The sequence below is a fragment of the Loxodonta africana genome, chromosome 12 (genome assembly GCF_030014295.1).
Source record: "Loxodonta africana isolate mLoxAfr1 chromosome 12, mLoxAfr1.hap2, whole genome shotgun sequence".
NCBI lineage: Eukaryota > Metazoa > Chordata > Mammalia > Proboscidea > Elephantidae > Loxodonta > Loxodonta africana.
In genome coordinates, this window is record NC_087353.1 from 97,837,120 (window position 1) to 97,860,752 (window position 23,633).

At 53.5% G+C, this 23,633-nt stretch overlaps 2 protein-coding genes and 1 long non-coding RNA gene across 3 annotated transcripts in view; 1 reads left to right on the forward strand and 2 right to left on the reverse strand.

The window, feature by feature from the left end:
- Window positions 1-1,032: 1,032 nt before the first annotated feature.
- On the reverse strand, window positions 1,033-9,554 carry LOC135233016 (uncharacterized). The gene is made up of 2 exons (XR_010323715.1): window positions 8,444-9,554; window positions 1,033-7,774 (listed from the first exon to the last, which is right to left on the reverse strand). It is a non-coding gene; the product is annotated as an uncharacterized LOC135233016 (long non-coding RNA).
- Window positions 9,555-9,788: 234 nt separating this feature from the next.
- Window positions 9,789-20,862, forward strand: BRI3 (brain protein I3). The gene is made up of 3 exons (XM_064296032.1): window positions 9,789-9,995; window positions 11,181-11,283; window positions 20,551-20,862. Exons 1-3 carry the CDS (start codon window positions 9,854-9,856, stop codon window positions 20,681-20,683), a joined length of 378 nt encoding a protein of 125 aa, XP_064152102.1. The 5' UTR covers window positions 9,789-9,853; the 3' UTR covers window positions 20,684-20,862.
- The window catches only part of BAIAP2L1 (BAR/IMD domain containing adaptor protein 2 like 1), an 81,473-nt gene continuing 78,637 nt past the window's right edge, over window positions 20,798-23,633 (reverse strand). Inside the window, exon 14 of the mRNA XM_064296031.1 lies at window positions 20,798-23,349. Coding sequence (XP_064152101.1) covers window positions 23,274-23,349 — 76 coding nt within the window. The 3' untranslated portion in view covers window positions 20,798-23,273. The remainder of the gene's footprint in view (window positions 23,350-23,633) is intronic.

Consider the following 23,633-nt stretch of genomic DNA (forward strand, 5'->3'; position numbering starts at 1 on the left):
AAACTGTATTCATCGGGTGGACCCAGAGGACTACTAGTTAATCCAACTCTTTAGAGCACTCATTTTCTCATTTGCTACATGTGCAAATGCCCTGTGGAAGGTCCCAATTATCACCCCACTTTACAGATAAGGAAACTGAGTCACGTTCAGGCGCCAAGTTAGTAGATTAAGGAAGTAGGGGCTTTGAACCCAGACAGCATGACCTGGGAGCCTGTGTGCTTAACCAGAAAGCTGTGGGAGCCCCTCCCTTCCTTACCTGGCTGGGGAGGGGGACCTGTCTGAACATGATATAATTACCAATGAAATCAATTCCCCATGAAATGGCACTTAATGGTACATGCCAAGTGAGCGATGCTGGAAGTCAGAGGAGGAAGACAAGTTTGTGTGGAAGATGCTTCTCTCAGGGGCCCTCAGAACCTGACTTGGGCGGTGCACAGAGTTTGAATTGCACGTGACCTTGAATGATATGTTGATAAAGAGCTTGGATTTTGCACTGTGGGCAGTGGAGAGCCCTGGGAGGTTGCTAAGTAGGGAAAGCTGTTACACACCAGTGAGCAAGGTGGCTTTTAGGGATGGTTCTTCAGATTGGGGGGTGGTGGTGAGGGGTGTATGGGAGAACATGTTTCCACTGAAAGGGCTTTTCCAGGTGAAACTAAAGAGGACTAGAAGCTGCATTATGCATAGTACCAAAGGCCAAAAATGATCCGAAAAAATCCAGTTCTGCTTATTGTGATGACATCAACATCTGGGAACAGCTCAGACTGAAACGGATTCCTCAGGCAGGGTGGCATATGGTACGGAGTCAGAAACAACTCCATATTTCACACCCATTATCAATTTTTTTTAATTTTTGGTGAAAATATACACAGCAAAACCCGCTGCCATTCCATAGCTTCTAGACGTAATGAGCAGTGACATCGGTTCCATTGGACATTGGTTCCATTCTTCATGTTGTGTTATTTCTGTTCTAGTTGTTTCACTTCCATTTACTTAATCTCTCTGCACCTCAACCTTCTCATTTATGCTTTAAAATAGCTGTTGACCTTCTGGTCTTATATAATAATTTTTTTTTTTTAAGAAATGCAGCAATCAAGCGTGACAATCTTTACTGTTCAGGCCAAATTGTTACTTAGTTAAAAGGTGACTTTAGGGGATAGTTTCAACTCAAGGTTTGAAGAGCAACTCGGAGCCATAGTCTCGGGGACTCCTCCAGCCTCAGTAGGTCCAGTAAGTCCGAATTCTTTAAGAGTTTAAAGTTCTGTTCCACATATTTCTACCTTTTTATCAGGATTCATCTATTGTGTTCCTGATCAGAATTTTCAGTAGTGGTAGCTGGGCACCATCTAGTTCTTCTGATCTCAAGGTGGAGGAGGCATTGGTTCATGGAAACAATTAGTCCTCTAGTCCAGTTCCGTCTCTGATTCTTGAGTTTCCTTCTTTCTCTTTTATTCCAGATGAATAAAGACCAATAGTTAGATATTAGCTGGCCACTCATAAGCTTTTAAGACCCCAGATACTCTCACCATACTGGGACTTGTTATTTTTAACCTGTAGCAGCCAGGATTAAGTACTTGTTTTACCCAGTATACTGGGTTGAAGAGTGTTTCCCCAAAATTCATGTCTACCAGGAACCTCAGAATGTGACCTTATTTGGAAATAGGGTCTTTGCAGATGTAATTAGTTACAGGTGAGGTCATACTGAAGCCCTCAATCCAATGACTGGTCCTTATAAGAAGAACATGTGAAGATGGAGGCGGAGATTGGAGTGATGAGGCTACAAGCCAAGGAATGCTGAGAATTACCGGCAACCACCAGAAGCTGGGAGAGAGGCATGGAAGATTCTCCCTCAGAGCCTCCAGAAGGAACCAATCCTGCCAACACCTTGATTTTGGATTTCTAGTTTCCAGAAGTGTGAGAGAATACATTTCTGTGTTTGGTACTCTGTTACGGCGTCCCTAGGACACTAGTACACCCAGCTTAGGGACGACAGTCCATGGACACAAGATTCACCCTGGCCCCCCGGATGGGAGGTAGCCTCTCCCACTGGGCACCTCCACTGGCCCTTGCTCTCCTGGATCCTGACACCAGCTTTACACACAGCCCCTGGAGGTACCCCGTTCCCCTGGCAGAGGTGGAGAAATACATACCCCTTTTCTTAGATCTACAATGGAAACAGAAGAACAACTTTGTTCTACGAAACTAAGGGGGAAGGCTCACAAAAATGAATGAATGACTGCCTTATTTGATGAGGGCTTGGCTTGTGGTAATTTAGGGGGCTACTCTTGCCTTCTCAGGGATGAGGACACCATTGGGGCTCCTTACCTCACCTGTCTCCAGTAACACTTTCTAGGGTCACTGGAAAAAGCCTGAAACAGGGTTGTCTCTGGTGCCTTGTTGCATTTTGTCTTAACGTGGCTTGCTCTGACATCCTTGCCTCTCACAAGTCGTGATTTTTATTCAGGATCCCCTGGGCAGTGGTATTAAATGGGCTTCTTTCCGGAACGTTCCACACTGTGGCCCAGTGAGCTGCTTCCACTGTGAGGACTCCAGACTCAGAACCTGAGAATCTTGGGGCAGGGCGGGATTGTGAGGCAGCATTCTGTCCCCCGCGGAGGCCTGCCCTTCCCAGTTCCTTCCGGCCTCCCACGCCCGCGATGGCTCCTCGCCTGTGGCCTTCTCGCTCTGTCCTGGTCCTTCATGCCGGTCGCTGCCCATCTTCTGCTGGAGCATAAGAGGGCTTTGCCCAGCCCCATCCTCAGGCTCCCTCCCACCACCTCTGAGCGCCTCACAGGAGCCAGCCATGACCACAGTGCAAGAAGCAGGTAAGAGCCCCTGCACTGTGCCAGGTAGGGAAAGGAGGAAGGTGGGCCCAACGGGAAGGAGAAGGTAGCGAGGGGAAGAGGAGAGAGGGAGGGACGTTGTATCGGGGGCCTTAGTGTCTTCTTCTCTCTGTCACTTGGCCATGGTTATCTCTGTCCTTCTTGAAGCTCACTCCCCACTGCAGTCTTCTTGTTTCACAAAACCAAGGCCCCATGAAAACACAATCTCAGCCTTGTTTTCCTTTTTCTCTCTCTCTGTGGCCTGAAGGAGAACTGAGGCCCCTGCACTGTTGCCAAAATAGAATAATGGCTGAGAGAAGAAGACTGGGATCCTTACAGGACCAGCAATGGGCCTGAAAAATCACAATTTGCTTCTCCCCGCCCCCACCATAATCCTAACCATGTGAGACAGTAGCTTCTTGAATGTACCAAGAAGCTCATATGATGACCTACGAGCACTACTAGCGTGTGAGAAGAACACGAGCCTTCTTTGATGGCCTCTAGCTGTCCCTGAGGTAGAATCAGGGGCAGCTGTTGAGGTCTAGACGACAGTGACAGCCACCCAGGTGACAGGTCTTCCCAGAGAAGACATCTGCACATGGCGGTTAGCATTGTATTTACTCATGTTTGTGGAAATGGCAATAACTAAGGAGTTCCTTGGCAGTGCAGACAGTTAATGTGCTTGGCTGCTAACCCAAAGGTTGGAGGTTCGAGTCCACTCAGGCACTTTGGAAGAAAGGCCTGGTGATCTGCTTCCAAAAAATCAGCCATTGAAAACCCTATGGCACACACACGGGGTGGCCATGAGTCAGAATCAACAGCATCTGGTTTGGCTTTTTTGTTTTTTGGCAATAACTAACAATAATCATAATAATAAATTTCAACTGGAGCAAAATATAAAAGTGGATAAAGAGCAGAACTTCAAGTGTCTGAAAAAATATGCAAAAGTTATGTTCCAAGTTTTCTTCAATAAGAATGTATTTCTTTTGCAACCGGAAAGCAGTGGCTTGCGTCTATGGCCTTCTCGCAGAGGCAGTGTGGTGCGGTCTCTAGGATGTGGTAGACAGGGTGTCTGAACATCCGCCTTTACTGGCTGAGAGACCTTGGAACAGTCTCAGAGCCTCTCTAAGGAAACCAGGCATCTCCATCAAGCATTTGGGGACGTTCTACCTCCTTCGTAGGCCGGCTCTGTGCGGGAACCGAGATGAAGCACGTGAAGTACTTAGCAGAGTGCCTGGCATTACTGGTTGACCAGTAAATGGTAGCTGAGACTGTTGCTGTTGCTGAAAATTCAGCTCCACTCCTGGCGGCCCCATGCAGAACAGAACAAAACGTCCAATCCTGCGCCGTCTTCACGATGCTTGAGTCCACTGTTGCAGCCGCTGTGTATTTTGAGCGCCTTCCAACCTAGGGGGTCATCTTGCAGCACTACATCAAACAATATTCTATTGTCATCCATAGGTTTTAAAAAAAAATAAAATTTATTTCTGTTGTCGTTGAGAATATACACAGCAAAACGTACACCAATTCAACAGTTTCTACACGTACAATTCAGTGACACTGATTACGTTCCTTGAGCTGTGCAGCCATCTGAGCCTCCTCCTCTGAGATGTTCCTTCCCCGTTAACATAAACTCACTGCCCCCCTAAGGTTCCCAGCTAACCTGTCAAGTTGCCGCTGTCAGTTTGATCTCACAGAAAACTCTCGTTGCCATCGAGTTGATACCGACTCGTAGCGACCCTACAGATGTCACATAGATTAAAAAAAAAAAAACATGTTGACGGCAGACTTTTTTTACTAGCGAAGCTAACCTATTGTTTGGTTTTAAGAAAACTTCAGGAGACATTTTTGGTTTGAGGTTTAAAGAGTATTTTAGGGCAATGGTTTTGAGGGGGGTTCATCCAATTGAGTTTTCACTGACTGATTTTCAGAAGAAGATCACCTGGCCTTTCTTCCCAGTCTGTCTTAGTCTGGAAGCTCCACTGAAGCCTGGTCACCACGGGTGACCCTGCTGGTATGTGAAATATTGGCGGCACAGCTTCCAGCACCACAGCAACATGCAAGACACCACAGTACAGCAAGCTGACAGACAGGTGGTGGAGCTGAGACTATGATTATTTAAAGCTAGCATGGCTAATCTCCAATCGGCCCTGAATGCCGTCCGTCCAGCAGTCACAGAACTCGGGTCTGTTCATGCTCCCGGTTCTCCTGTCTCCTCAAACCCCCAACACCTCTCCTGTCCTGTCTTGGCTGATAATCTTGCTTCCTATCTCATAAAGAACATAGAAACCATCAGGAGAGCCCCTCCGTGACACCTACCCACCCACCTTCCTTTCCCTGTGCCCCCGGGGCCTGCCTTCTGTCCTGGATGGGGCCTCCCATGAGCCCCGTACTGGGCCCTGTCCCCTCTCGCCTGCACCTCGCTCCCCCTCTCCTGGGTTCTTTCCACCAGCGTACGACATGCCGTCGTTTTTCTCCACCTTCAAAATCAGGCAAACAAAAGGCAGCTGGTCCTTCGGTCTTCACAGTGTTGACTCTCTGATGCCCCTCCAGTCTTTGCACCAACATCGCCTTCTCAACGTGGCCCCTCAGCCGCCCAGTATGAAATCCCAAACCATCCCTTGCCCTTCCTGCCTACCATTTTCTGTCCCTGCCTATGCCCCCCAGAGCACTGGTCACTTGCTAAGCTCCCTCCCCATTAAAACATGAGCTCCCCGAGCTTTGTGTCTTCAGCTTTGTTCTCCGTGCGCCAGGCCTCCATAAATACTCCCCGAGGGGACGAGTGGGTGGCAGCCACTGTGATGGCCTCAGGCCTTTTATAGTCAGGTATTATGGATTGAGTGGTGTCCTCTCAAAATTAAAAAAAACAAAAACCGTTGTCTTCGAGTTGATTCTGACTCATAGTGACCCCAAAATTATGTGTTATAAATCCTAACTCCTATGCCTGTGGAACTAATCCCATTTGGGAACAGGGTTTTCTTTGTTAGGTTAATGAGGCCGTATCAGTGCAGGTGTGTCTTAAACCAGTCACTTTTGAGATGTGAAAGGAGCGGATGGGACACAGAAGCCATCACAAAGGGGGAAAAACAGATGCCAGGTGAAGATCACCAAGGAGCCGAGGCACGAAGGCTGAAAGGGACAAGGACCTTCCCCCAAAGCCAACAGAGACCCTTCTCCTAGAGCCAGTGCCCTGAATGCGGACTTCTAGCCTCCTGAGCTGTGAGAAAATACATTTGTTGGTTAAAGCCACCCACTTGTGTTTCTGTTACAGCAGTCCTGAGAAGCTAAGGTGTCACAGAATACCTTCACGCGCACCTTGTCCACCTTTCATCAGGTGTGGCTTTGGGGTGGTGCACCTCAGGCCGACAAGTGCAAACTCGGCTTCCCCCTCCTTCCCCTCAAGCTGGTCTCTCCAGAGTTCCCATTCTAGGTGTTAGTGCCGCTAAGTCACCAGAGCCAGAAACCTGAGCGTTCTCTGGGTCCTCCTGCTCCTTACCCCTCAGTGGGTCACTAGGTCATGATGGGATCTTAGCCTCGCTTGCTTGCACCTTTCTCTCCCTCCCTGTCTCTACAGCTGACCCTCCCCTCAGTCCTCGTTGTCATCTCTTGCTGGAATGACCCCAAAGGGTCCTCGGTGGCCCCCTACCCACAGTCTACCCTTTGTACCCCTGCCAACGTCATTTTTCCAACACGCACATGGGATGTCCATGCTCCCCTGTGCTGCGGGTCCCAGTACAGCTCCAGCAGGCTGCCCACCCAATGCCCACAGCTGGGCCCCATCTCACCTGGCCGGCCACCTTACCCTTGATCCTGGAGACCCTTCCAGGGCTCCAGACAGCCCTCTGGACTGGAGTTCTGGCACATGGAGCTGGGTTGCTGAGCGCTCTTGGGAGCCTCAGCTCATTCTGCCTTGCCCATCGAGTCAGCTCCCACTCGGCCGTGCAGCCCAGCTTCCACACGACCCTGGGAGTCTTGAGGTGCCCAGAGCCTATCACCATCCCGGGGGTTGCACCCTAACCCTCTCACTGCGTAAATGTCACTCCACTGCGGTTGGTAGGTGACCACTGGGCTCCTGGCCAGAGAGCTCCTCCCCTGGGGGCAGGATTGTGTGCCAGTCACCCCCGTATCCCAGGTTAGCTCAGCGACAGCTCCACACGCAGCTCTCTGAATGAAAGGCAGGCACCGCTTAGCGTCTGTGAGCAATATTTCTCAAAGAGATGGCGGGAATTCCCCAAATCCCACCCTATCCACAAATACCACCACCCCGTCAGTGTGTCATACTGAGGTGGCCTGTGTGCTGCTGTGATGCTAGAAGCAATGCCACTTGTACTTCAAACACCAGCAGGGTCACCCATGGTGAACAGGTTTCAGTGGAGTTTCCAGACTAAGACAGACTAGGAAGAAAGGCCTGGTGATCTTCCAAAAATTAGCCAATGGAAACCTTATGGATCACAACTGGACACTGTCCAACTTGCTTGCTTTGGACACATCAGCAGGAGGGATCAGTCGCTGGAGAAGGACGTCATGGTTGGTGAAGCAGAGGGCCAGCGGGGGCGTGGAGGGTTGGCACAATGGCCACAACAATGGACTCGAACATGCCAGTGATCCTGAGGATGACGTAGGACCAGACAACGTGCCGGTGGTCCTGAGGGTGACGTAGGACCAGACAACGTGCCGGTGGTCCTGAGGGTGACGTAGGACCAGACAACGTGCCGGTGGTCTTGAGGGTGACGTAGGACCAGACAACGTGCCTGTGGTCCTGAGAATGACGTAGGACCAGACAACGTGCCGGTGGTCCTGAGGGTGACGTAGGACCAGACAACGTGCCAGTGGTCCTGAGGATGATGTAGGACCAGACGTTTCCTTCTGTTGTAGATAAGGTCACCATGAGTCAGTCAGTCAGTCTACTCAAAGGCAGCTATCCATGAACAAGGACTTCAAAGTAGGAGGCACCCCTAAGGAGAAAACAAAACCCAAAAATTCAATTATTGGAGAAGGGAGCCAGAGGCTGTGGATTTTGTGGGCTTCAAAAAGCACACACAGGCATGTGAGATTGTTGACCTCTGCGCTGTCTAGTAGGGAAGCATGGCAGCAATCTAAAGCCGTTCTTTAGGGTTTAGAAGGTGGGGGGAAAATGGGGGACCCATATGGGTGGCCATAGCTGACCAGGTGTGAGTGTCACACTTCTAGCTGCTCCTACCCTGTGGCTTCATCTGGGAGCCGCCCTGCGGAGTCGCTGGCTTCCCCACCGTAGCGGGGGCCTCTGCTCACCTTGAAGCCCTCAGCCAGTCTCAGCCTCCACTCCAGACCTCCCTCCCCCAGGATTGTTGGGGATGTCACCTGGACAGGAGTTAAGACTGATGGGAATGGGCTTTGAGCAGCTAAACTTGTGGTAAGGAAACAGGATGGCGGGTCTGAGAGGAGCCCTAGCTGTCCCAGAGTTGAATCAACTTGCAAGTTGTGTAAAAAGGGTAAGAGAGAGTAACTCCTCCAGGAGCCCCTGGAAAGATGCGGAAGGTGGACGTAAGGCGTTTTTGACAAGTAGCTTTAAAGCTTCAAGATCTTTGTTTTTTAAGTTTTATTGACAACTCATGAGGCATTAAAAACAAAAACAAAAAAACAACCTGTTACATGGAGTGGATTTCACTTCCTGGATACCGCATGTGTGCTCCAGAGGGTTGTCCTGGCTGTAATCCTTCTGGAAGCAGATGATCAGGTCTGTCTTCAGCAGTGCTGCTGGCTGGGTTTGAACTGCCGACCTTTAGGTTAGTAGTTGGGTACAGTTTGCACCACCCAGGAACATCATGAAGCGTTATTGTTGGGTGCCCTCGAGTTGATTTTCAACTCCCAGCGACCCCATGTGCAAGAGCAGAACTGCCCCATAGGGTTTTCTAGGCTACAGGAGCAGATCCCGAAGTCCTTTCTCCCGGAGACCCACTGAGGTGGGTTAAAACCGTCAACCTTTTGGTTAGCAGCCGAGTGCTTAACCATCGCACCATCAAGGCTTCTAGGGGTGCCTGACACAGGGGTCTTTGAGGTCAGGCAAGATCCAACCTTAAATTGGGGCTCTGCCCGGTGATAGCCTTGGTCAAGGCACTCCCCTCTTCTGAGCCTGTTTCCTTATTGCACACTGTGGATAATAATATGCACCTCCTGGGTAGCTGTAGATTAACGAAACTGAGGAACAAGCGTAGGACTCTGTCTGTCGCACAGCAGATGCCCAAACGGGGGAGTTATTTATAACCAGTGGCCACACCCCTATAAATTACCTAATTCATCCAAAAAAGAACTGAAGGAGTTAATATGACTGGACAGCCAAGCAGGCCGCGGTTGAGGCGCACACCTTGGTTCTTCCTGCAGGATTTTCTTTTGCACTGATTGGGGTTCGGGGCCCCCACCCTGGTCGGGATCTCCAGTCGCCAGAATGCTAAGCCCCCGGCCCCTCCCGCTGGGAGCGGGGACACCACGTGGACGCGGCCCGGCACGCTCGGGAGGGGCGTGGGGACGCGGCCCCGTTCTCCCCGGTGGGGGTGGGTGGGTGGGTCGTGGGCTCCGGCCATCGGGCTCCCGGTTGGGGGTCTCCCGCCCTCGGACAGAGGCCAGTGGCCTGCGAGGGTCGTGGCCTCCGCGGCGCGAGGTGGCGGCCGGGGGCGGGGGGAGCGCAGGCCACAAAGATCCTGGCCGGGCGGCCTGGGACGGTCTCTGGGCCGCGCGCGTGGGCGGGCAGACCGAGCGCGAGCCTCCGGCCCGCTGCGGGGAGCCCCCAGGGCGCGCGGCCCCGACCCGGTGGCGCGCGGAGGCTGCGGCTCCTTTAAGACGCCCCGCCCGGCCCCGCCCCGCGCCCCGCCCCCGCGGGAGCCGCACCACGTGACCCGGGTCTTGTGACCGGCGGGGGGGCGCGAGGGGAAGCGCGAGGGGAAGCCCGCGGCGTCCGGGAGGGAGGGAGGGAGCCCGCCGGCCGTCCGGGCGTCCCCGCCGGAGCGGAGCGGAGCCGAGCCGGAACCGGGAGCGGAGCCCGAGCGGGGCCGCCCGCCATGGACCACAAGCCCCTGCTGCAGGAGCGGCCCCCCGCCTACAACCTAGAGGCCGGCCCGGGCGACTATGCGTGCGGCCCGCACGGCTACGGGGCCATCCCCGCCGCGCCGCCGCCGCCGCCCTACCCCTACCTCGTCGCAGGTGCGCCCCGCGCGCGGGAACTCGGCGCAGGGACGGGGGCCGGGACCCTCGGGAGGGAGCGGGGCGGCCCCGCCGAAGCAAAGTTTGGGCCGAGTCGCGCGGTGACCTTTAGCCCCAAACAAACTTTCCCCCGACGCCCCCGCAGAGGTGGGGTCTGGGCCCGGAGCCTGCCCGGGGACACGCACTGTCGGCCCCGAGGGAGAGACGTGGGGCCGGAACGTGGGGCCTGGAGGAGGGGGCGGGGAGGGCCCGCTGGGGTCCCGCCCCTGAGAAGTTTTCGAGGTGCTGCCTTGCTAACAACCCGAGGGACCCCCCCAGGTTTCCATCGTGGGCGCCGCCCGTGGGTTGTTAGGCTGCCTAGGGGATCCGTGCACCTGGCCGCTCTTTTACCCTACTAGAGTATTCGGTTTACCTGGCCGCCCTTCCGGGCTACCTAGGAGATCTGATGCACCTGGCCGCCCTTCTAGCGTGCTAGGGGATCCGGTGTACCTGGCCGCCCTTTTAGCGTGCTAGGGGATCCGGTGTACCTGGCCGCCCTTCTAGCCTGCTAGAGGATTCGGTGTACCTGGCTGCCCTTCGGGGCTACCTAGGAGATCTGATGCACCTGGCCACTCTCTAGCCTGCTAGGGGATCCGGTGCACCTGGCCGCCTTTCTGGCCTACTGGGGGGATCTGGTGCACCTGGCCGCCCTTCTGGCCTACTAGGGGATCCGGTGCACCTGGCCGCCCTTCGGGGCTACCTGGGAGATCTGATGCACCTGGCCGCCCTTCCAGCCTGCTAGGGGATCCGGTGCTCCTGGCCGCCCTTCTGGCCTGCTAGGGGATCCAGTGCACCTGGCCGCCTTTTTGGCCTTCTAGGGGATCCGGTGCACCTGGCTGTCCTTCTGGCCTACTAGGAGATCCGGTGCACCTGGCCACCCTTCCACACTACCTAGGGGATTTGGTGCATCTGGCTGCCTGTTCTGTGAAGTCCAAAGTCTACAGTAAATGAACTTTGTGTTTAGCAGGTGCCGTTTGCGGCTCTATGTCTAATAATGCCCACAGTAGGCGTTAGCAGATGGAGGCACTTACCTTGATTATGGGAACGATAAGGTGGTTTTTTTCGGAGGGGGAGGGCAGGAGAAGGAGTCTTCAGGCTTCAGGGGTTTTCTCTCTGTGCCCCTTTGATCTGCTCCTCTCCCCACAGGGCTGCCCACCCACCACCCCAGGGTCTACAGCATCCATAGTCGAGATGTCACCCGGTACCCCGCCAACTCCATCGTGGTGGTCGGAGGCTGCCCAGTCTGCAGGTAGGCCAAGTCCCCAAGGCCGTAGACAGGTGGGCTGGGGGAGTCTGTGGGTTTGGACTTGGATCGGAGACCTCTGTGGGGGTGCTGAGAAGCTCCTGATCTGCCTGTGGGTCATGGAGTGGATGGAGCGTGGTTTATGGGCACAGAGAGGTGGAGCTGATTTTTTTCCGTGGGTATTTTTTCCTGGGGAGTGGAGAAGGGCTTTCACTCCTCAGGGGGTGGGATGTGGGATGTTGACCCCCAGAATCCTTCCTGTTTATGGGACCTGCTAGGGATCAAGTTCTTTTTTTTCCTTCCAGTTTTGGCAAACGTACTCTGCCGTTGATTCTTTAAGGTGGCGGGAGGTTTCGCTTTGCCGGGTGTGGGGGCAGGAGAGCCCGAGTCTGACGGCCAGTGCGTCCAAGGAGCTGGGCGTCTGAGAGGCCGGGAGAGCAACAGCTCTAAGGGCCGCTTCATCCAAAGTGGGGCTTCGAAACCCCTTGTCATTGGCTGAGGATGTACACCTGTGGTTTTCTGTTAGGGCAGAAGGGGCTGTTCGTATTCTCACACAGGAGTCTACAGATACTTTCTGATAACTTTTTTTTATAGGGGAGCTCTGGTGATGCAGTGGTTAAGACTTCAGCTGCTAACCAAAAGGTCGGCAGTTTGAATTCACCAGCTGCTCCTTGGAAACTCTATGGGACAGTTTTACTTTATCCTATAGGGTCGCTATGAGTCAGGATCAACTCAGGGGCAACGGGTTTGGTTTTTTTTTTGGATATAGGGGTCACCATGAGTCAGAATCAAATCGACAGCAATTTGTGGGTTTTTGTAGGCCTGAGAGGCACCTGGACACTTACCTTGTGTGAGTCTTGAGAGTACAAACTGAGATGAACTTGAAAGATGGGGCATGCAGGACGTTTAGACATTTCAAAGCAGAGTGGCAAGGACGGGTTCCAGGTTGTGGCCCGGATGGGGACGGTGAGGTTTGAGGTGGAATGAAGAAACCCTTGTTTAGCTCTAGAGTTAATCTTAAGTATGCTGGGAAGGCCTGGAGTTGAGTCACATGATGACATAGGTGGTACGTGTAGCAAAAGCAGTGGCCTCAGAAAGGGAGGGTCTGAGCCCTAGAGGCTGGACCCCTCAGAGCTGCCTTCGTGCCTAGGAAAGGGGGCTGTGGGACGGGGAGACACCTCGCTGGGGTGGGTCACTGTCTGGCTGACAGGTTGGCATTTGGAGAACATGAGGGCTGGCTGGGAGGGAGGGGAAGGGGAGGGAAGAAAACTGGGTGTCCTCTCTTCTGCCCTCTGGAGTGGGGGGAGCATCTGCTGCTCTGTGGGGCTTTGGGGTTGGTTAGGTTTTTGGCACACAGGGCAGGCTTTGTGGGGAAGGGCGGTGCGGACGGAGGGGTGGGTTGGATGCTGAGGGAGAGCTGGTCTCTCTAGAGTGGGGTGGGCAGGGGGCCAGACTTGGTCCCATGTGGAGAACGCCTCCAGGAGTTGTTCTGGGGATGTTGCATGATGAGGTGGGTGGTGGAAAGCCCCACTGAGGTGTCCATGGGCCCCTTTTTCTTAGGCCGGGGTCCTTGAATGGTCACCCAAGTTTAGGGAGGGACCTTAGGCTTCCAGCTAGAGCGAGAATCCAAAAGGTGCCTGGGGCAAGGGGTCTGGCATTCGTGTCCCGGCCAGTAAGCCCAGCCTTTCGGAGGAGCTGCATTCAGATTTTGCCCACCTGACTGGGAAATGGGGTGTCTGATGGGATGTCCGGGGCCCTTCTTGGCCTGAGCCCCTGACCTAGTGGGTGCCGGAGGCCAGCATCCAGGTTCGTGTGGACAGTGGAGGCTGAGGGCCGTGGCTGAGATGGCCCTGGGGCTGCAGAGTACCTGCTTTCTCGGGGGGGGGGGGGGCGCCTTCCCTGATTCTGTCCTTGCAGGGAGGGATGTGTGTCACTTTGGAGCCTGTGGCAGAGGCTATGCTCTTCTGGTTCTTGGGGAGGGTCCTGGGCCCTGGGCAGGGGGGTGGGCACCTTTGATTTGGAATAGTCTCTCAGTTTTTATGTGTGGATCTCTCTACTCTGACCAGCATGGGTGACAAGGAGGGGCAGCTCTTCCCTGAAGAGGTGTGGGATCCCAGCCCTTTAACACTCTCTCATTCCCCCTGTGGTGGTATGGCCTCCAGTGCTCCTTGGCCTGGGAGGGAGGGACATTGGGGGGCAGTAGGGCCCTCCCAGTGTGGCCCCGTATCCTGCTTTCTGCTCACAGTGCTCTCTCGGCCTTTGCAGGAGCAGTGCTGGGCTGGGATGGGCTGTGGAGGTGGGCAGCAGGACGGAAGGAAAGCCGGGGCTCCCCTTGCTGGCTCTGCTTCTGGTCTTGGTGCCAGGGTGCAGCCCCTGGGTGGCCTGCTCCCTGGGAGAGGGTGTGGGACGTGTGCCTGGAGAACAGTCCCGTCAGGTGCCGGCTGGTCTCTTGGGGATGGGAGACAGGACCCGGGCCCAGCTGGCCAGGCCCCGTCCCATCTCTCCCGGGAGCTGGGCAGGTACTGGCAGAACTCACGCTGCCGTGGTTCCACCAAGCCAGGCTTGGCAGGCGAGCCACCTGGTCACTGCTGGCCTCACTGCTGTCCGGCTGTGCAGCCTGACTCCACCTTCCCTTTTTAGCCATTTACAAGGTGTTCTTGAGCCCCACAGACGAGTAACGTGCTCAGTTCCTCCTAGCGTGCCTTATCTGACCTACCAGCTCAGGGTGATGTGAGGTGTCTCCAGGTGCAGGGCGAGGCGGCGCAGCCAGGGTGGGGAGGGTGCGAGGAGGTGCCATGGGCAGCGCCGTGGCAAAGGTGGGTGTGCATGGCCTTAGGACCTGGGTTGGTGTCATCACCGGCCGCTGGGTCTTGGGGGAGAAGAGGTACTTGTGAGGAAACTCAAGGGACACCCAGAAAGGGGAGAAGGCCAGGAGAATGTGTGGGCTGTGGGAACCCAGGGAGAGTTCTCAGGGCAGCTGTCAAAGTCAGGTGCTGCCCAGGGTCAGGCTGTGGGGTCTGGGAAGTGGTCAGTATAGATAGTTGGTGACCCCGGGCGAGCCCGTGGAGGCAGTAGGATGCTAAGGGTGCACAGTGATAAGGAGGTGTCTGTGAAGGGTGTGGTAAGGGACTATGAAAATGTGGGTTTCTGGGCGGTGGGCCAATGTGTGCAGACTGTGCCCTGGGCAGCGGGCCGATGCATGCAGCACTGTGCCCTGGGTGGTGCCATGCCTGTGGAGCTGGAGCTCTGGCCTCGCTGCAGCCCCAGGATCCCTCCAGGTTTGGGGAGGTGGTGAGAGAGTCAGCTGTCCCAGCCCTATGGGCTCCTGGCACGGTGAGATGGGCCTGGGGGGCAGGGTGCAAGCAGATCACCCAGGACAAGGTCCTGGCTCCTGCTAGGGCCTCCTGCTAGGTGGGCCATGCTGTGGTGACCCCTGGAGACTTAGCAGCCTGGGGTGCCTACACAGGTCAGGGCCCAGGGCTGGCCCTCCAGGGAATATGTGGGCTGTGACAGGCCTGGTGGCCGTCCTGAGCTCGGACAGGCTGTGCTGCTCCCCTGGTCTCTCTGTCTCTGGTCCCAGGCCCAGCCCCCAGCTGCCAGTAGCCTTTGCTGGGGTGTCTACAGAGTGGGGAGGAGGGCACAAGTCTGGCCTCTGGATCAGGCGGGGCCTGAGGCTACCTGGTGGTCTAGGCTTCGTTCAGAAGGGTCTGCAGTGGTTGATTGCTCTAGAGTTGTAGAGAACTCTTTTGAATAAGAGCTGAGAAGCCGTTACCACTGTGGGAGGCCTTTTGGAGGTGGTAATCCCAGGGACCCCCAGAGGCCAGACAGAATAGGCTTCAGGAGAGAGACTGGTGGGGGAGGGGGAGGGGTGCAGAGCAGGGACCATGAGGAGGTACACCTGGTCTCTGGAGAGGTGTGGACTGCTTGGCTGGGGGAGGTCTGGAGTCATGTTGCTGGCTTGAGCTGTGGCTCCAGTCGGTGGCCCCTGGGGGAGGCTTGGTCTGGGAGAAGTGACACAGAAGGTGCTGGGAGGGAGGCGGAAGCCAGCTGCCCTCCAAGGGCTGTGTGGGCCGTGCTGCCAGCTGGGTGCACTGAGTGCGGCTGAGCCCTCCTGATAGGCTCTATACCACAGGTAGCCTGCTGGTGGGAGACCCGGGCCATTCCATCCCGGGGCCGTGGTTTTGAACGAGCTCTCTTAGACCCTGGGCCTGAGCTCCCCTGGAAGGTGGGAAGAGAAGTGGTACCTCTGGGGTGGGCTGATTGTGCGGTGTACAGCAGGCCATAAGGACAAGGGTCTTCCTTCCCAGCACCCGGGGGGGATGCTTTCCTGGTGGTGCTGCCCAGACCCCCTCCCCTCCCAGGCCCTTCTACCCAGGCCCTGTGCTTCTGCTCACCCAGGACCCCTCCCAGGGCCGTCCAGCAGCTGGCTGCTTACTCTGTATACGGTTATCAGAGGTTAAGGAAGTGTGTTCAGAATTAGTTCCCAGTTTCCACAGCTCCAGCAGCTTCCTCCACATGACCCGTCCCGATTGCTCAAGAATGGAGGAGGTGTTGGCCAGCCACAGCTACTACTGCTGTGTGGGTTCTGAGCCAACTGACAGGAGTTGAAACTTTGCCAGTCAGATGTGGGGTGGTGGGATGGGCCAGGGGCGGGGGGTGCAAGCTGGCAGGGGTCTGGCACGTCCTGTGTATAGCAGCCCTGGGGGTCTGGGACTGTGGCTTGTGGAACTTTATTTTAATTCGCTGTGTTTTGGTGAAAGTTTACAGAGCAAGTTATGTTCCTATTTAACAATTTCTATACATTTTGTTCAGTGACATCAGTTAGATTTTACACAGTATGTCAATTTTCTCATTTCTGTTTTGGTTGCTCCGTTTCTATTAATCTAGTTTCCCTGCCCCCTTGTCTTTACGTCTTTGTTTTATAGTAACTGTTGACATTTCGTCTCTTATACATGATTTTTTATAGCAGCACAGTACTCAGGAGTGATGTTTATTTTATGAGCCAGTCTGTTATTTGGCTACAAGATGACCTCATGGAGTAGCTTTGGTCCAAGGTTTGAAGGGTATCTCAGGGTGATGGTCTCGCAGAATCCTCCAGTCTCAATTGGTCCAGTGAATGTGAACTTAAGAATCTGAGTTCTGTCCCATGTTTTGCTCCTATTCTATCAGGATCCATCTATGGTGTTCCTGGTCAGAACGGTTGGTAGTGGTCTGGGCACCATCTAGTTCTGGTCTCGGGGTATCGTCCTTTTTCACCCCTGACACATAGAGACTAGTAGTTGTATTTTAGATGGCTGGGTTGTGGCGTTTTGTTGAATCAAGAGTAGACCTAGCATTTAGGTGGTTTCTCAATTCAAAGAGTGGATTTTAAAAGTCTGTGTACAGCAGTGGCTCCATCGTGGTCTGGGGCAGCTGGGGAGTCTGAACATTGATGCTTCTGCGGCCACATGTGAACTGGGATAGCTGAAGCTATAAATAGCCACACCAGCTCGGGTTTGCTGCAAACTTACCCTTAGAAACCATTCTGCCCAACATCCCCAGGCGGGCCAGCACCCCTGGCCTCAGGGCAGGAGGCCCAGCCTTCCTGGCATCCTCCAGCCTTGACTGGGATCTCGATGTAGAACCAGGCATAGGGCTGTTGGGGGCTGTTTTTGCCCGTGACACAGAGGTACAGCTGGTACGGGACAGGAACCCTACCACCACCCCAGGGCCTCTCAGCAGAACCTGCTCTGGCTTCTTTGAGCGGACACACTGGGCTCCACTCCCGGCCTCATACTGGCTCTGATCATAGAGATGGTGCCCTGTCCTGCCCGGGCCTCACTGGCCCCAAGGTGCCCAACTCCATGGCGGACCCGAGGGGATGCCCGTGAGGCCTGGCTGGCCCTGGTGACCTGGGGCTTCTCCTTTAGGAGGTTCCCCTGCTGGCCCAGGTACGGACCTGGTTCACCTCTGCTCTGTCACTGGACGTTCTAAGTGGAACGTGCGAAGCAGTGTGCTTCCTGGGGCTTCCTCTCTGGGTAGAAGATTCGAGTAGCAGCTGGCAAGAGACAGAGAGAGCAGCCGGGGGGGGGGGCACTCCCCATGCTCCCTTGGTGGCCCCTGCACCCCTCCAGCCCTTGCAGTAGGGCTGGTGTCTGGGCAGAGCGGGCTCTTTGGAGGTTGGTGCAATAAGCAGGGAAGTTGTTGGCCTCTGTTGGCCACATGGCTAGCTCAGGGTAGCCTGCCGTGTCCATTTGTGCGTGGCACACAGCTGGAGGCTCATGGCCTTCCTGAAGCCCCTTCCCTGGCACCATGGCCTGGGTGCTTTTTCAGCTGGGTTTCATGCCTACCTGACACGTGGGGCTGGGAGGGGACTGGTGCTGGGGTGGGGTGCTTGGCATGGGTGGCTGGGGGCATCCTGCTGGGCTTGGAGTCTCATGGGTGGGGCAGCCAAGGAAGGTAAGGGCTGAGAGACACCTTGGTGACATGATGGTGTTTGTAGTACAAGACTTTCAAAAACAGACTCTCAAAATAGTCCAGACAAGAAAGGATAATTGCCTTTGCTGACACACAAGCAGGCCCACTAGTTAGTTTAAAGGAGCCCTGGTGGTGCAGTGGTTAAGTGCTTGGGTGCTAACTGAAAGATTAGTGGTTCAAACCCACCAGTGGCTCTGGGGGAGAAAGACCTGGCAACCTGCTCCCATAAAGATTACAGGCTGGGAAATCCTATGGCAGTTCTACTTGTCCTGTAGGGTTGCTATGAGTTGGAATTGACTCAATGGCACCTACCAACATGATGACCAAACTTTACAAACTTGGAACAGGGCTTCCTTGTGGGTTCCCTGTCAAGATACATATAAACACAAAAAGGGTGTTACCAAGTGAATTTGGGAAACAGGGTGGCACAGAGTTCAGCAGGTGTCTTTGCTGCAGGACTTCTGAGAGCCTTGAACACAATAACGTTCATTGGATTTCCACTGTGACTCTCCAGGAGGGAGAGAGAACAATTGCCCAAGTGACCAGAGAATGCCCCACGTCTTTTCCATAGAGCTTATCAGGGGAGGAGGATTTCAAGATGAACACCTTGGGAAGTGCAGCTAGAATTTACCATCCATTTTATTACTGTTCATTTGTTCTAGGAACTCCCTCATGAGTGGTGGGGGTGGGTTTTACTTTTTTTTTTTTTTTTGAAAGCAGCTGGAAACGAGAATTCTCCATGGAATATCCTGGTTTGCTTTTTCCTGATCCCAGAGGAGCAGGCCCAGGTCCCTTTGTGAGGCGGGAGGTGGCTGGGCCGTCCAGGGCCCTGGGCTCTGGCTGCAGGGTCTCTGACCAGCAGCTCCGCAGTGTGCCATGCCTGGTTCCAGGGGAATGAGCCTTGACCATTGGTAGGAGGGGACAGTACCATCCAACCTGCCCTGATAAAAATACAGGGATGCAAATTCCTGAGAAAGGACCACCAGGAGCAGTGTCTTGGGAGTTTGGGGATGCCCTCTGTGCTCTTGTGTGTCACCTTTATGCATGTTTTTTTTTTATTATTATTTATAACAATTTGCCATTTTGACCATTTTTAAGTATAAAATTTAGTGACATTACATTCACAGTGTGCAGCCATTACTAATGTATTTCTAAAATTTTTTATCACCTCAAACAAACTATACCCTATAAGTAATAACTCCCAATTCTCTGCTTTCTCCAGCCCCGGGTAATGTCTCATCTACTGTCTGTGAATTTGCTTATTTTAGATAAATTCATATAAGTGGAATAATATATTTGACCTTTTGTGTCTGGCTTAATTTCATTTAGCTTATTGTTTTCAAGGTTTCTCCACGTTCTAGCATGTAGTAGAGCTTCGTTCCTTTTTAAGGCTGGTTAATATTCCATTTTCTGTATTTACACCACATCTTGTTTTTCTGTTCAGCTGTTGATGAACATACGGTTAACTGTTCGCTCTTTTGTTCACTGACTGGGAACGTCCCTCCTCTGTGCACAAGGCAGCAGAGGCTTCCTGGCCCTCGTGGGCTGAGAGAAGGCTGTGAAGTGGCTTCAGGAAGATGCTGGGACGGAGTGCTTGTGTGTGTGCTGGGGGTGAGTGGGGCCCTCTGGCGGCCATGCAGAGGAAAGCTTTTCATACTTTAAAGCAGCTGGAAGTGAAAGGATCCGCCGGAGCCCTTCTGCTGCCACCCCTTCCTGTTGCCCTTAGGTTGATCCTGTGTGAGCCTGAGCTGCTGCCTGAGCCTTCCTGTCTGGGCCATCTCAGGTGTCACCTGGGGAGACCCTCCCTGACTCAACCCCCCATTGTCGTTTCTGGCTCCTCCCTTTTCCTTCAAGCACTCTCCAGTTTGTGATTGGCCAGGTTTCTCACATCCTGCTGATGAATCCGAGCACCAGTGGGGCAGGGAGCTGGCTGTCCTGGTGAAGCGCGTGTGTCTGCTGTGGGCTCCCTGGCTGGTGGGGTGGAGCGTCTACTCTGAGCTCAGAGCCTCGCAGAAGCGGCCTGAGGAGCGGCAGCGCTGAGCTGGCTTCTGCTTCCCCCAGGAGGCTTCGGGAAACGACCCTGGGCTCCAAGAGGTGACCTCATCCCCCTAAACCTCTGCTCCCTGGTGCACAGTCTGGGTGACAGATTATATGATACATGTCAGAGGTAAACTGGATTGTTTTGGGAAGAAGCTTTGACTTTAAATTTCTCAAGGGGCCTTCTAGGTATTGTATGAATATGGTTGATTTTTACTAAAATTTGAAAAACCAAACAAAACCCTGAACCCTCCCTTATCATTCTTTTAAAATTTCCATGGCGGGGGGAGGGGAAAGAAACCCAAAACCTCTCCTTTTTTGAACGTGAGACCAGATGTCATCCTTGCGCATCAACACTGAAAAAGCCGTGGCCTCCGGCTTTTCTGAGATGCAGGAATTTCTGTAGGAGCCAGCATGGGCTGCTTGTTCTGTCCTGATTCTGCGCCCGAGTGTGTGGAGAGAAACGTGTGGCAAACGACATGGCAGCTGACCTGCTCTTGCCTTTATAAGTGATTTCTTGCATTCCCTCTTTTCTTCCGATTTTGTATGGAGAGTAATAGCTGCAGGCTGCAGTTCACCGAGAATCTGGTGCTCACAGTTGGGCCCCAGGCCTCGGTAATCCCATCTGTCTGTCCGTTTGTTCCCTGCACGTGAGGTGGGTCACCAGGAACCTCCTTGGCCAGGCAGGGCGAGTCTGGGTCAGCGAGCCAGGATGTCCGACCAGGCAGGCCCAGGTCTCCAGCACAGCCCTCACCTTGCACCCCCTTTCTCTCTCCACAGAGTCGGGGTTTTGGAGGACTCCTTCACCTTCCTGGGCATCTTCTTGGCCATCATCTTGTTTCCCTTCGGGTTTATCTGCTGTTTCGCCTTGAGGAAGCGAAGATGCCCCAACTGTGGAGCAACCTTTTCCTAAAGGGAACACACCAGGCTTTCCTACACCGTTATCTTTTCTAATGTAAATGTTGTGTACAATAGCTTTATCAGACAAAGCTTCAGGACTGTTTTGTAAAGTCAGGTGGGATGAGTGCTGGGGTCCCGGGGCTCAGGTCTGGAAACCCAGGGTGATGGCAACTCAATAAAGCACTGCTTCTATTTTTTGCAGTCTTCATTTTGAGAAAGGTGAGGAACACTGTTTTAATAAATGAAATTCATACCATTGTTTACCTGGTTCTGCTTGCTCCGTGTTTGCACGCTGCCACTTGTATAAAGAAAAGGTCTGTCATGGAAAATTCTAAACATCCACACAAGTAGGGGGACTAGAAGAACGGACCACTGCCAGCTTCTGCATCACCGACTCATGGCCGATCTGGAGCTTCAGCTCCTCCCCTCAGCTGGATTATAAATTTTAAAAAAGCTTTGCTGCTGCAGTAGACAGAGACATGTTTGTGAAGAATATTTCTGTTCAACTGGTTCAGTCTTAAAAGCCTTGTTTTTGAATGCAGTGCCCTAAACAGGTGGGCAACATACTGTGTTTCTGGGAACCACATTTCCCAGTGTGGGTCCTCTGGGACATGCGGCCTGTCAACCACAGGAGTTGAGAGGCTGGACAACGTGGACAGCTCACAAGGCACGTCAACGTACCAGAGGTGCGGAGGCGGCCAGTCCCAAACCTGCTCCTGTTAAGCCAGCGTTGCCCAAGCTGCTCGACCTCGTGACTTTTTACAAACACCTCTCTCCTCATGCCTTTTGGGAAGTATCGGAACAGTGAGACAGGATCTTGGACTTAACGTGAACCCCATCTGTCAGCACCCTGCAAGTCTTTCAGGTACGCACCCCGGGGAGCTCGGCCTGCTGCTGAGACTTCTCTTCGTACCTCTTGCCCATCCCCATGGGCTTTGGCCTGGCCAAGGTGACCAAAGATTCCTCATTTACAGCTTGAGAAAGTGCTTATTTCAAGTTTTTATTATTGTAATTAAACATAACACCTTGACATTTACAGAGCGTGCACCTCAGTGCCAAGGACCTAAAGACAAACCCTCCCTGCCTCTGTACAGCAGGCACCCAGGGAAGCTCCATTTTGTGAAGGCGAAAACGGGGGTCGGGTGAGCCCAGTGGGTCTGCAAGTTGCATCTGGTAATCCTAGGATCTATTTTTAGATACCTGTAACAAAGCTAGAAGATCCCCAAAAGCAGAGCGCTAAAGGCCCCCAACCGTTCCCCCTTCTTAACACACTTCCAGGACCTATACCTCATCCTGACCACCGCTGGGAGCAGTGGCTTCTGTGAACCCGACCCTGTTTAAGGGGTGAGAAGAGACCTGACCAAGTTTGCTTTCCTGGCTGGTACACTCAGTGCTGGAGCTGCTGGGCCACCTGGGGTCACGTTAACAACCCTGTCATTAGTCCTTGGTAGGGTCTGCCTGGTTTGCCCTCCCAGAAGAGACAGTCTGTGACATTGCTGAACCCAGCAGGAAGGAGTCTGGGGCCAGTCACCTGGAGTATCACACACACTGCTGCATTTGACCTCAACCAATTTCAAGCTTACAGGAAAAACTATGGTTACAGCAGACCATAGGAACTGTGGTGAGCAACAGACAGGCGGCACCTCCTCCCTGCTACCCTCCAGTGAGTGGCCTCAGTGAATTTTAATCACAATTCTCCGCTCATTCAGAGTGGGGCGAGTAAAGTCCTTCCCACTAGTGGGCCCTTGTCACAGGCTAGCAGCCAGGGTAGAAGGCAGCCACCCCTCAGGGTCACTCCTGCCACCAGTATGGCAGCACAGGTGCTGTGTGCGTAGTGTCTCAGCCTAGACACTGAACCTCCCTGCTCAGCAAGCGCACCCAGTGTGCACAGGCTCTGACGTGCAGCTTGGGGTGAGGGGCGGGGGTGTGCTTCTTACTGGTAAACCCAGCTGGTAACTCCCCAGTCTTGGAAATAATAAACACTAAATACAGCTACAGGGCTAGGCAAAACGTCTCAGCTGTGTCTAAACTGCAGGAAAGCTTGGGAGTTCATCTTGGGTAGCTTCATACTTGATTAAACAAAAGTTTTAAATTACAAAATCATTAAATTTTATATATCTTCATAATTTATATTGCTTAAGATTATGATTTGCATGCTAAGATGCAAACTTCCACAATATTTTTCTTTAGATAAATATAATGCTACTTCAGAGTACGTGCTTCATAAAGAACACTATGGTTTCATTTGCATTTGGCTGCAGAAAGCCAGTCAAGCATAAACTATCCCTTATTCTGGCGGGCATTAAAAAAAAAATCATAAAACATTAAAAAAAATGATACAGTAAGGATTGGAACTCAATTTACCGAATAGGAAGAAAAAATTTTAAATGAGTTGGTCATGAAACTATTTTATCAAAGACAGAAATGTGTAAACCCAACTATGTGAAACTGAGAAAACGCACCGATCTGCTCGATTAGAATACATTTAAAACCAGGCCCCCTTTGATGAAGCATCACAACAGTTACAGCGTCCTCAGCGATGTCGACCTATTGTCCTGAGGGGAGACTTTACAGGAAGGAGCCCAGCGCTCCCGGCCGCCTTTTCACCGGATGATTGGAGCTGACCGGTCGTTTGTCACTGTTGGTCGGAGTTTCACGGTAGCAAAGGGGTTTTCTCCACTGTGGGAGGAAAAGAGCCTTCAGAAATACTACTACAAGACAGAGATGGGGTTTTAAAAAAGCCAAGAGCCATGGTTCTCGCTTTGTCAGGTGGCCTCACTGACCACTCAGCACGAATCCCCGAAAGTGTCTTCTCAACAGTTTGCTTGGAAGGCAGGGAGGTGGTTACCAGGGGAGCCGCTCTGGGACAGGGTCTGGATGGAGTCACCAACGTGGCCGGGCAGACGCGGGGCCATCCCCCAAGCCCTGCTCTAATGGGTACTCTAGCGGGTGTGGTGGTGGGA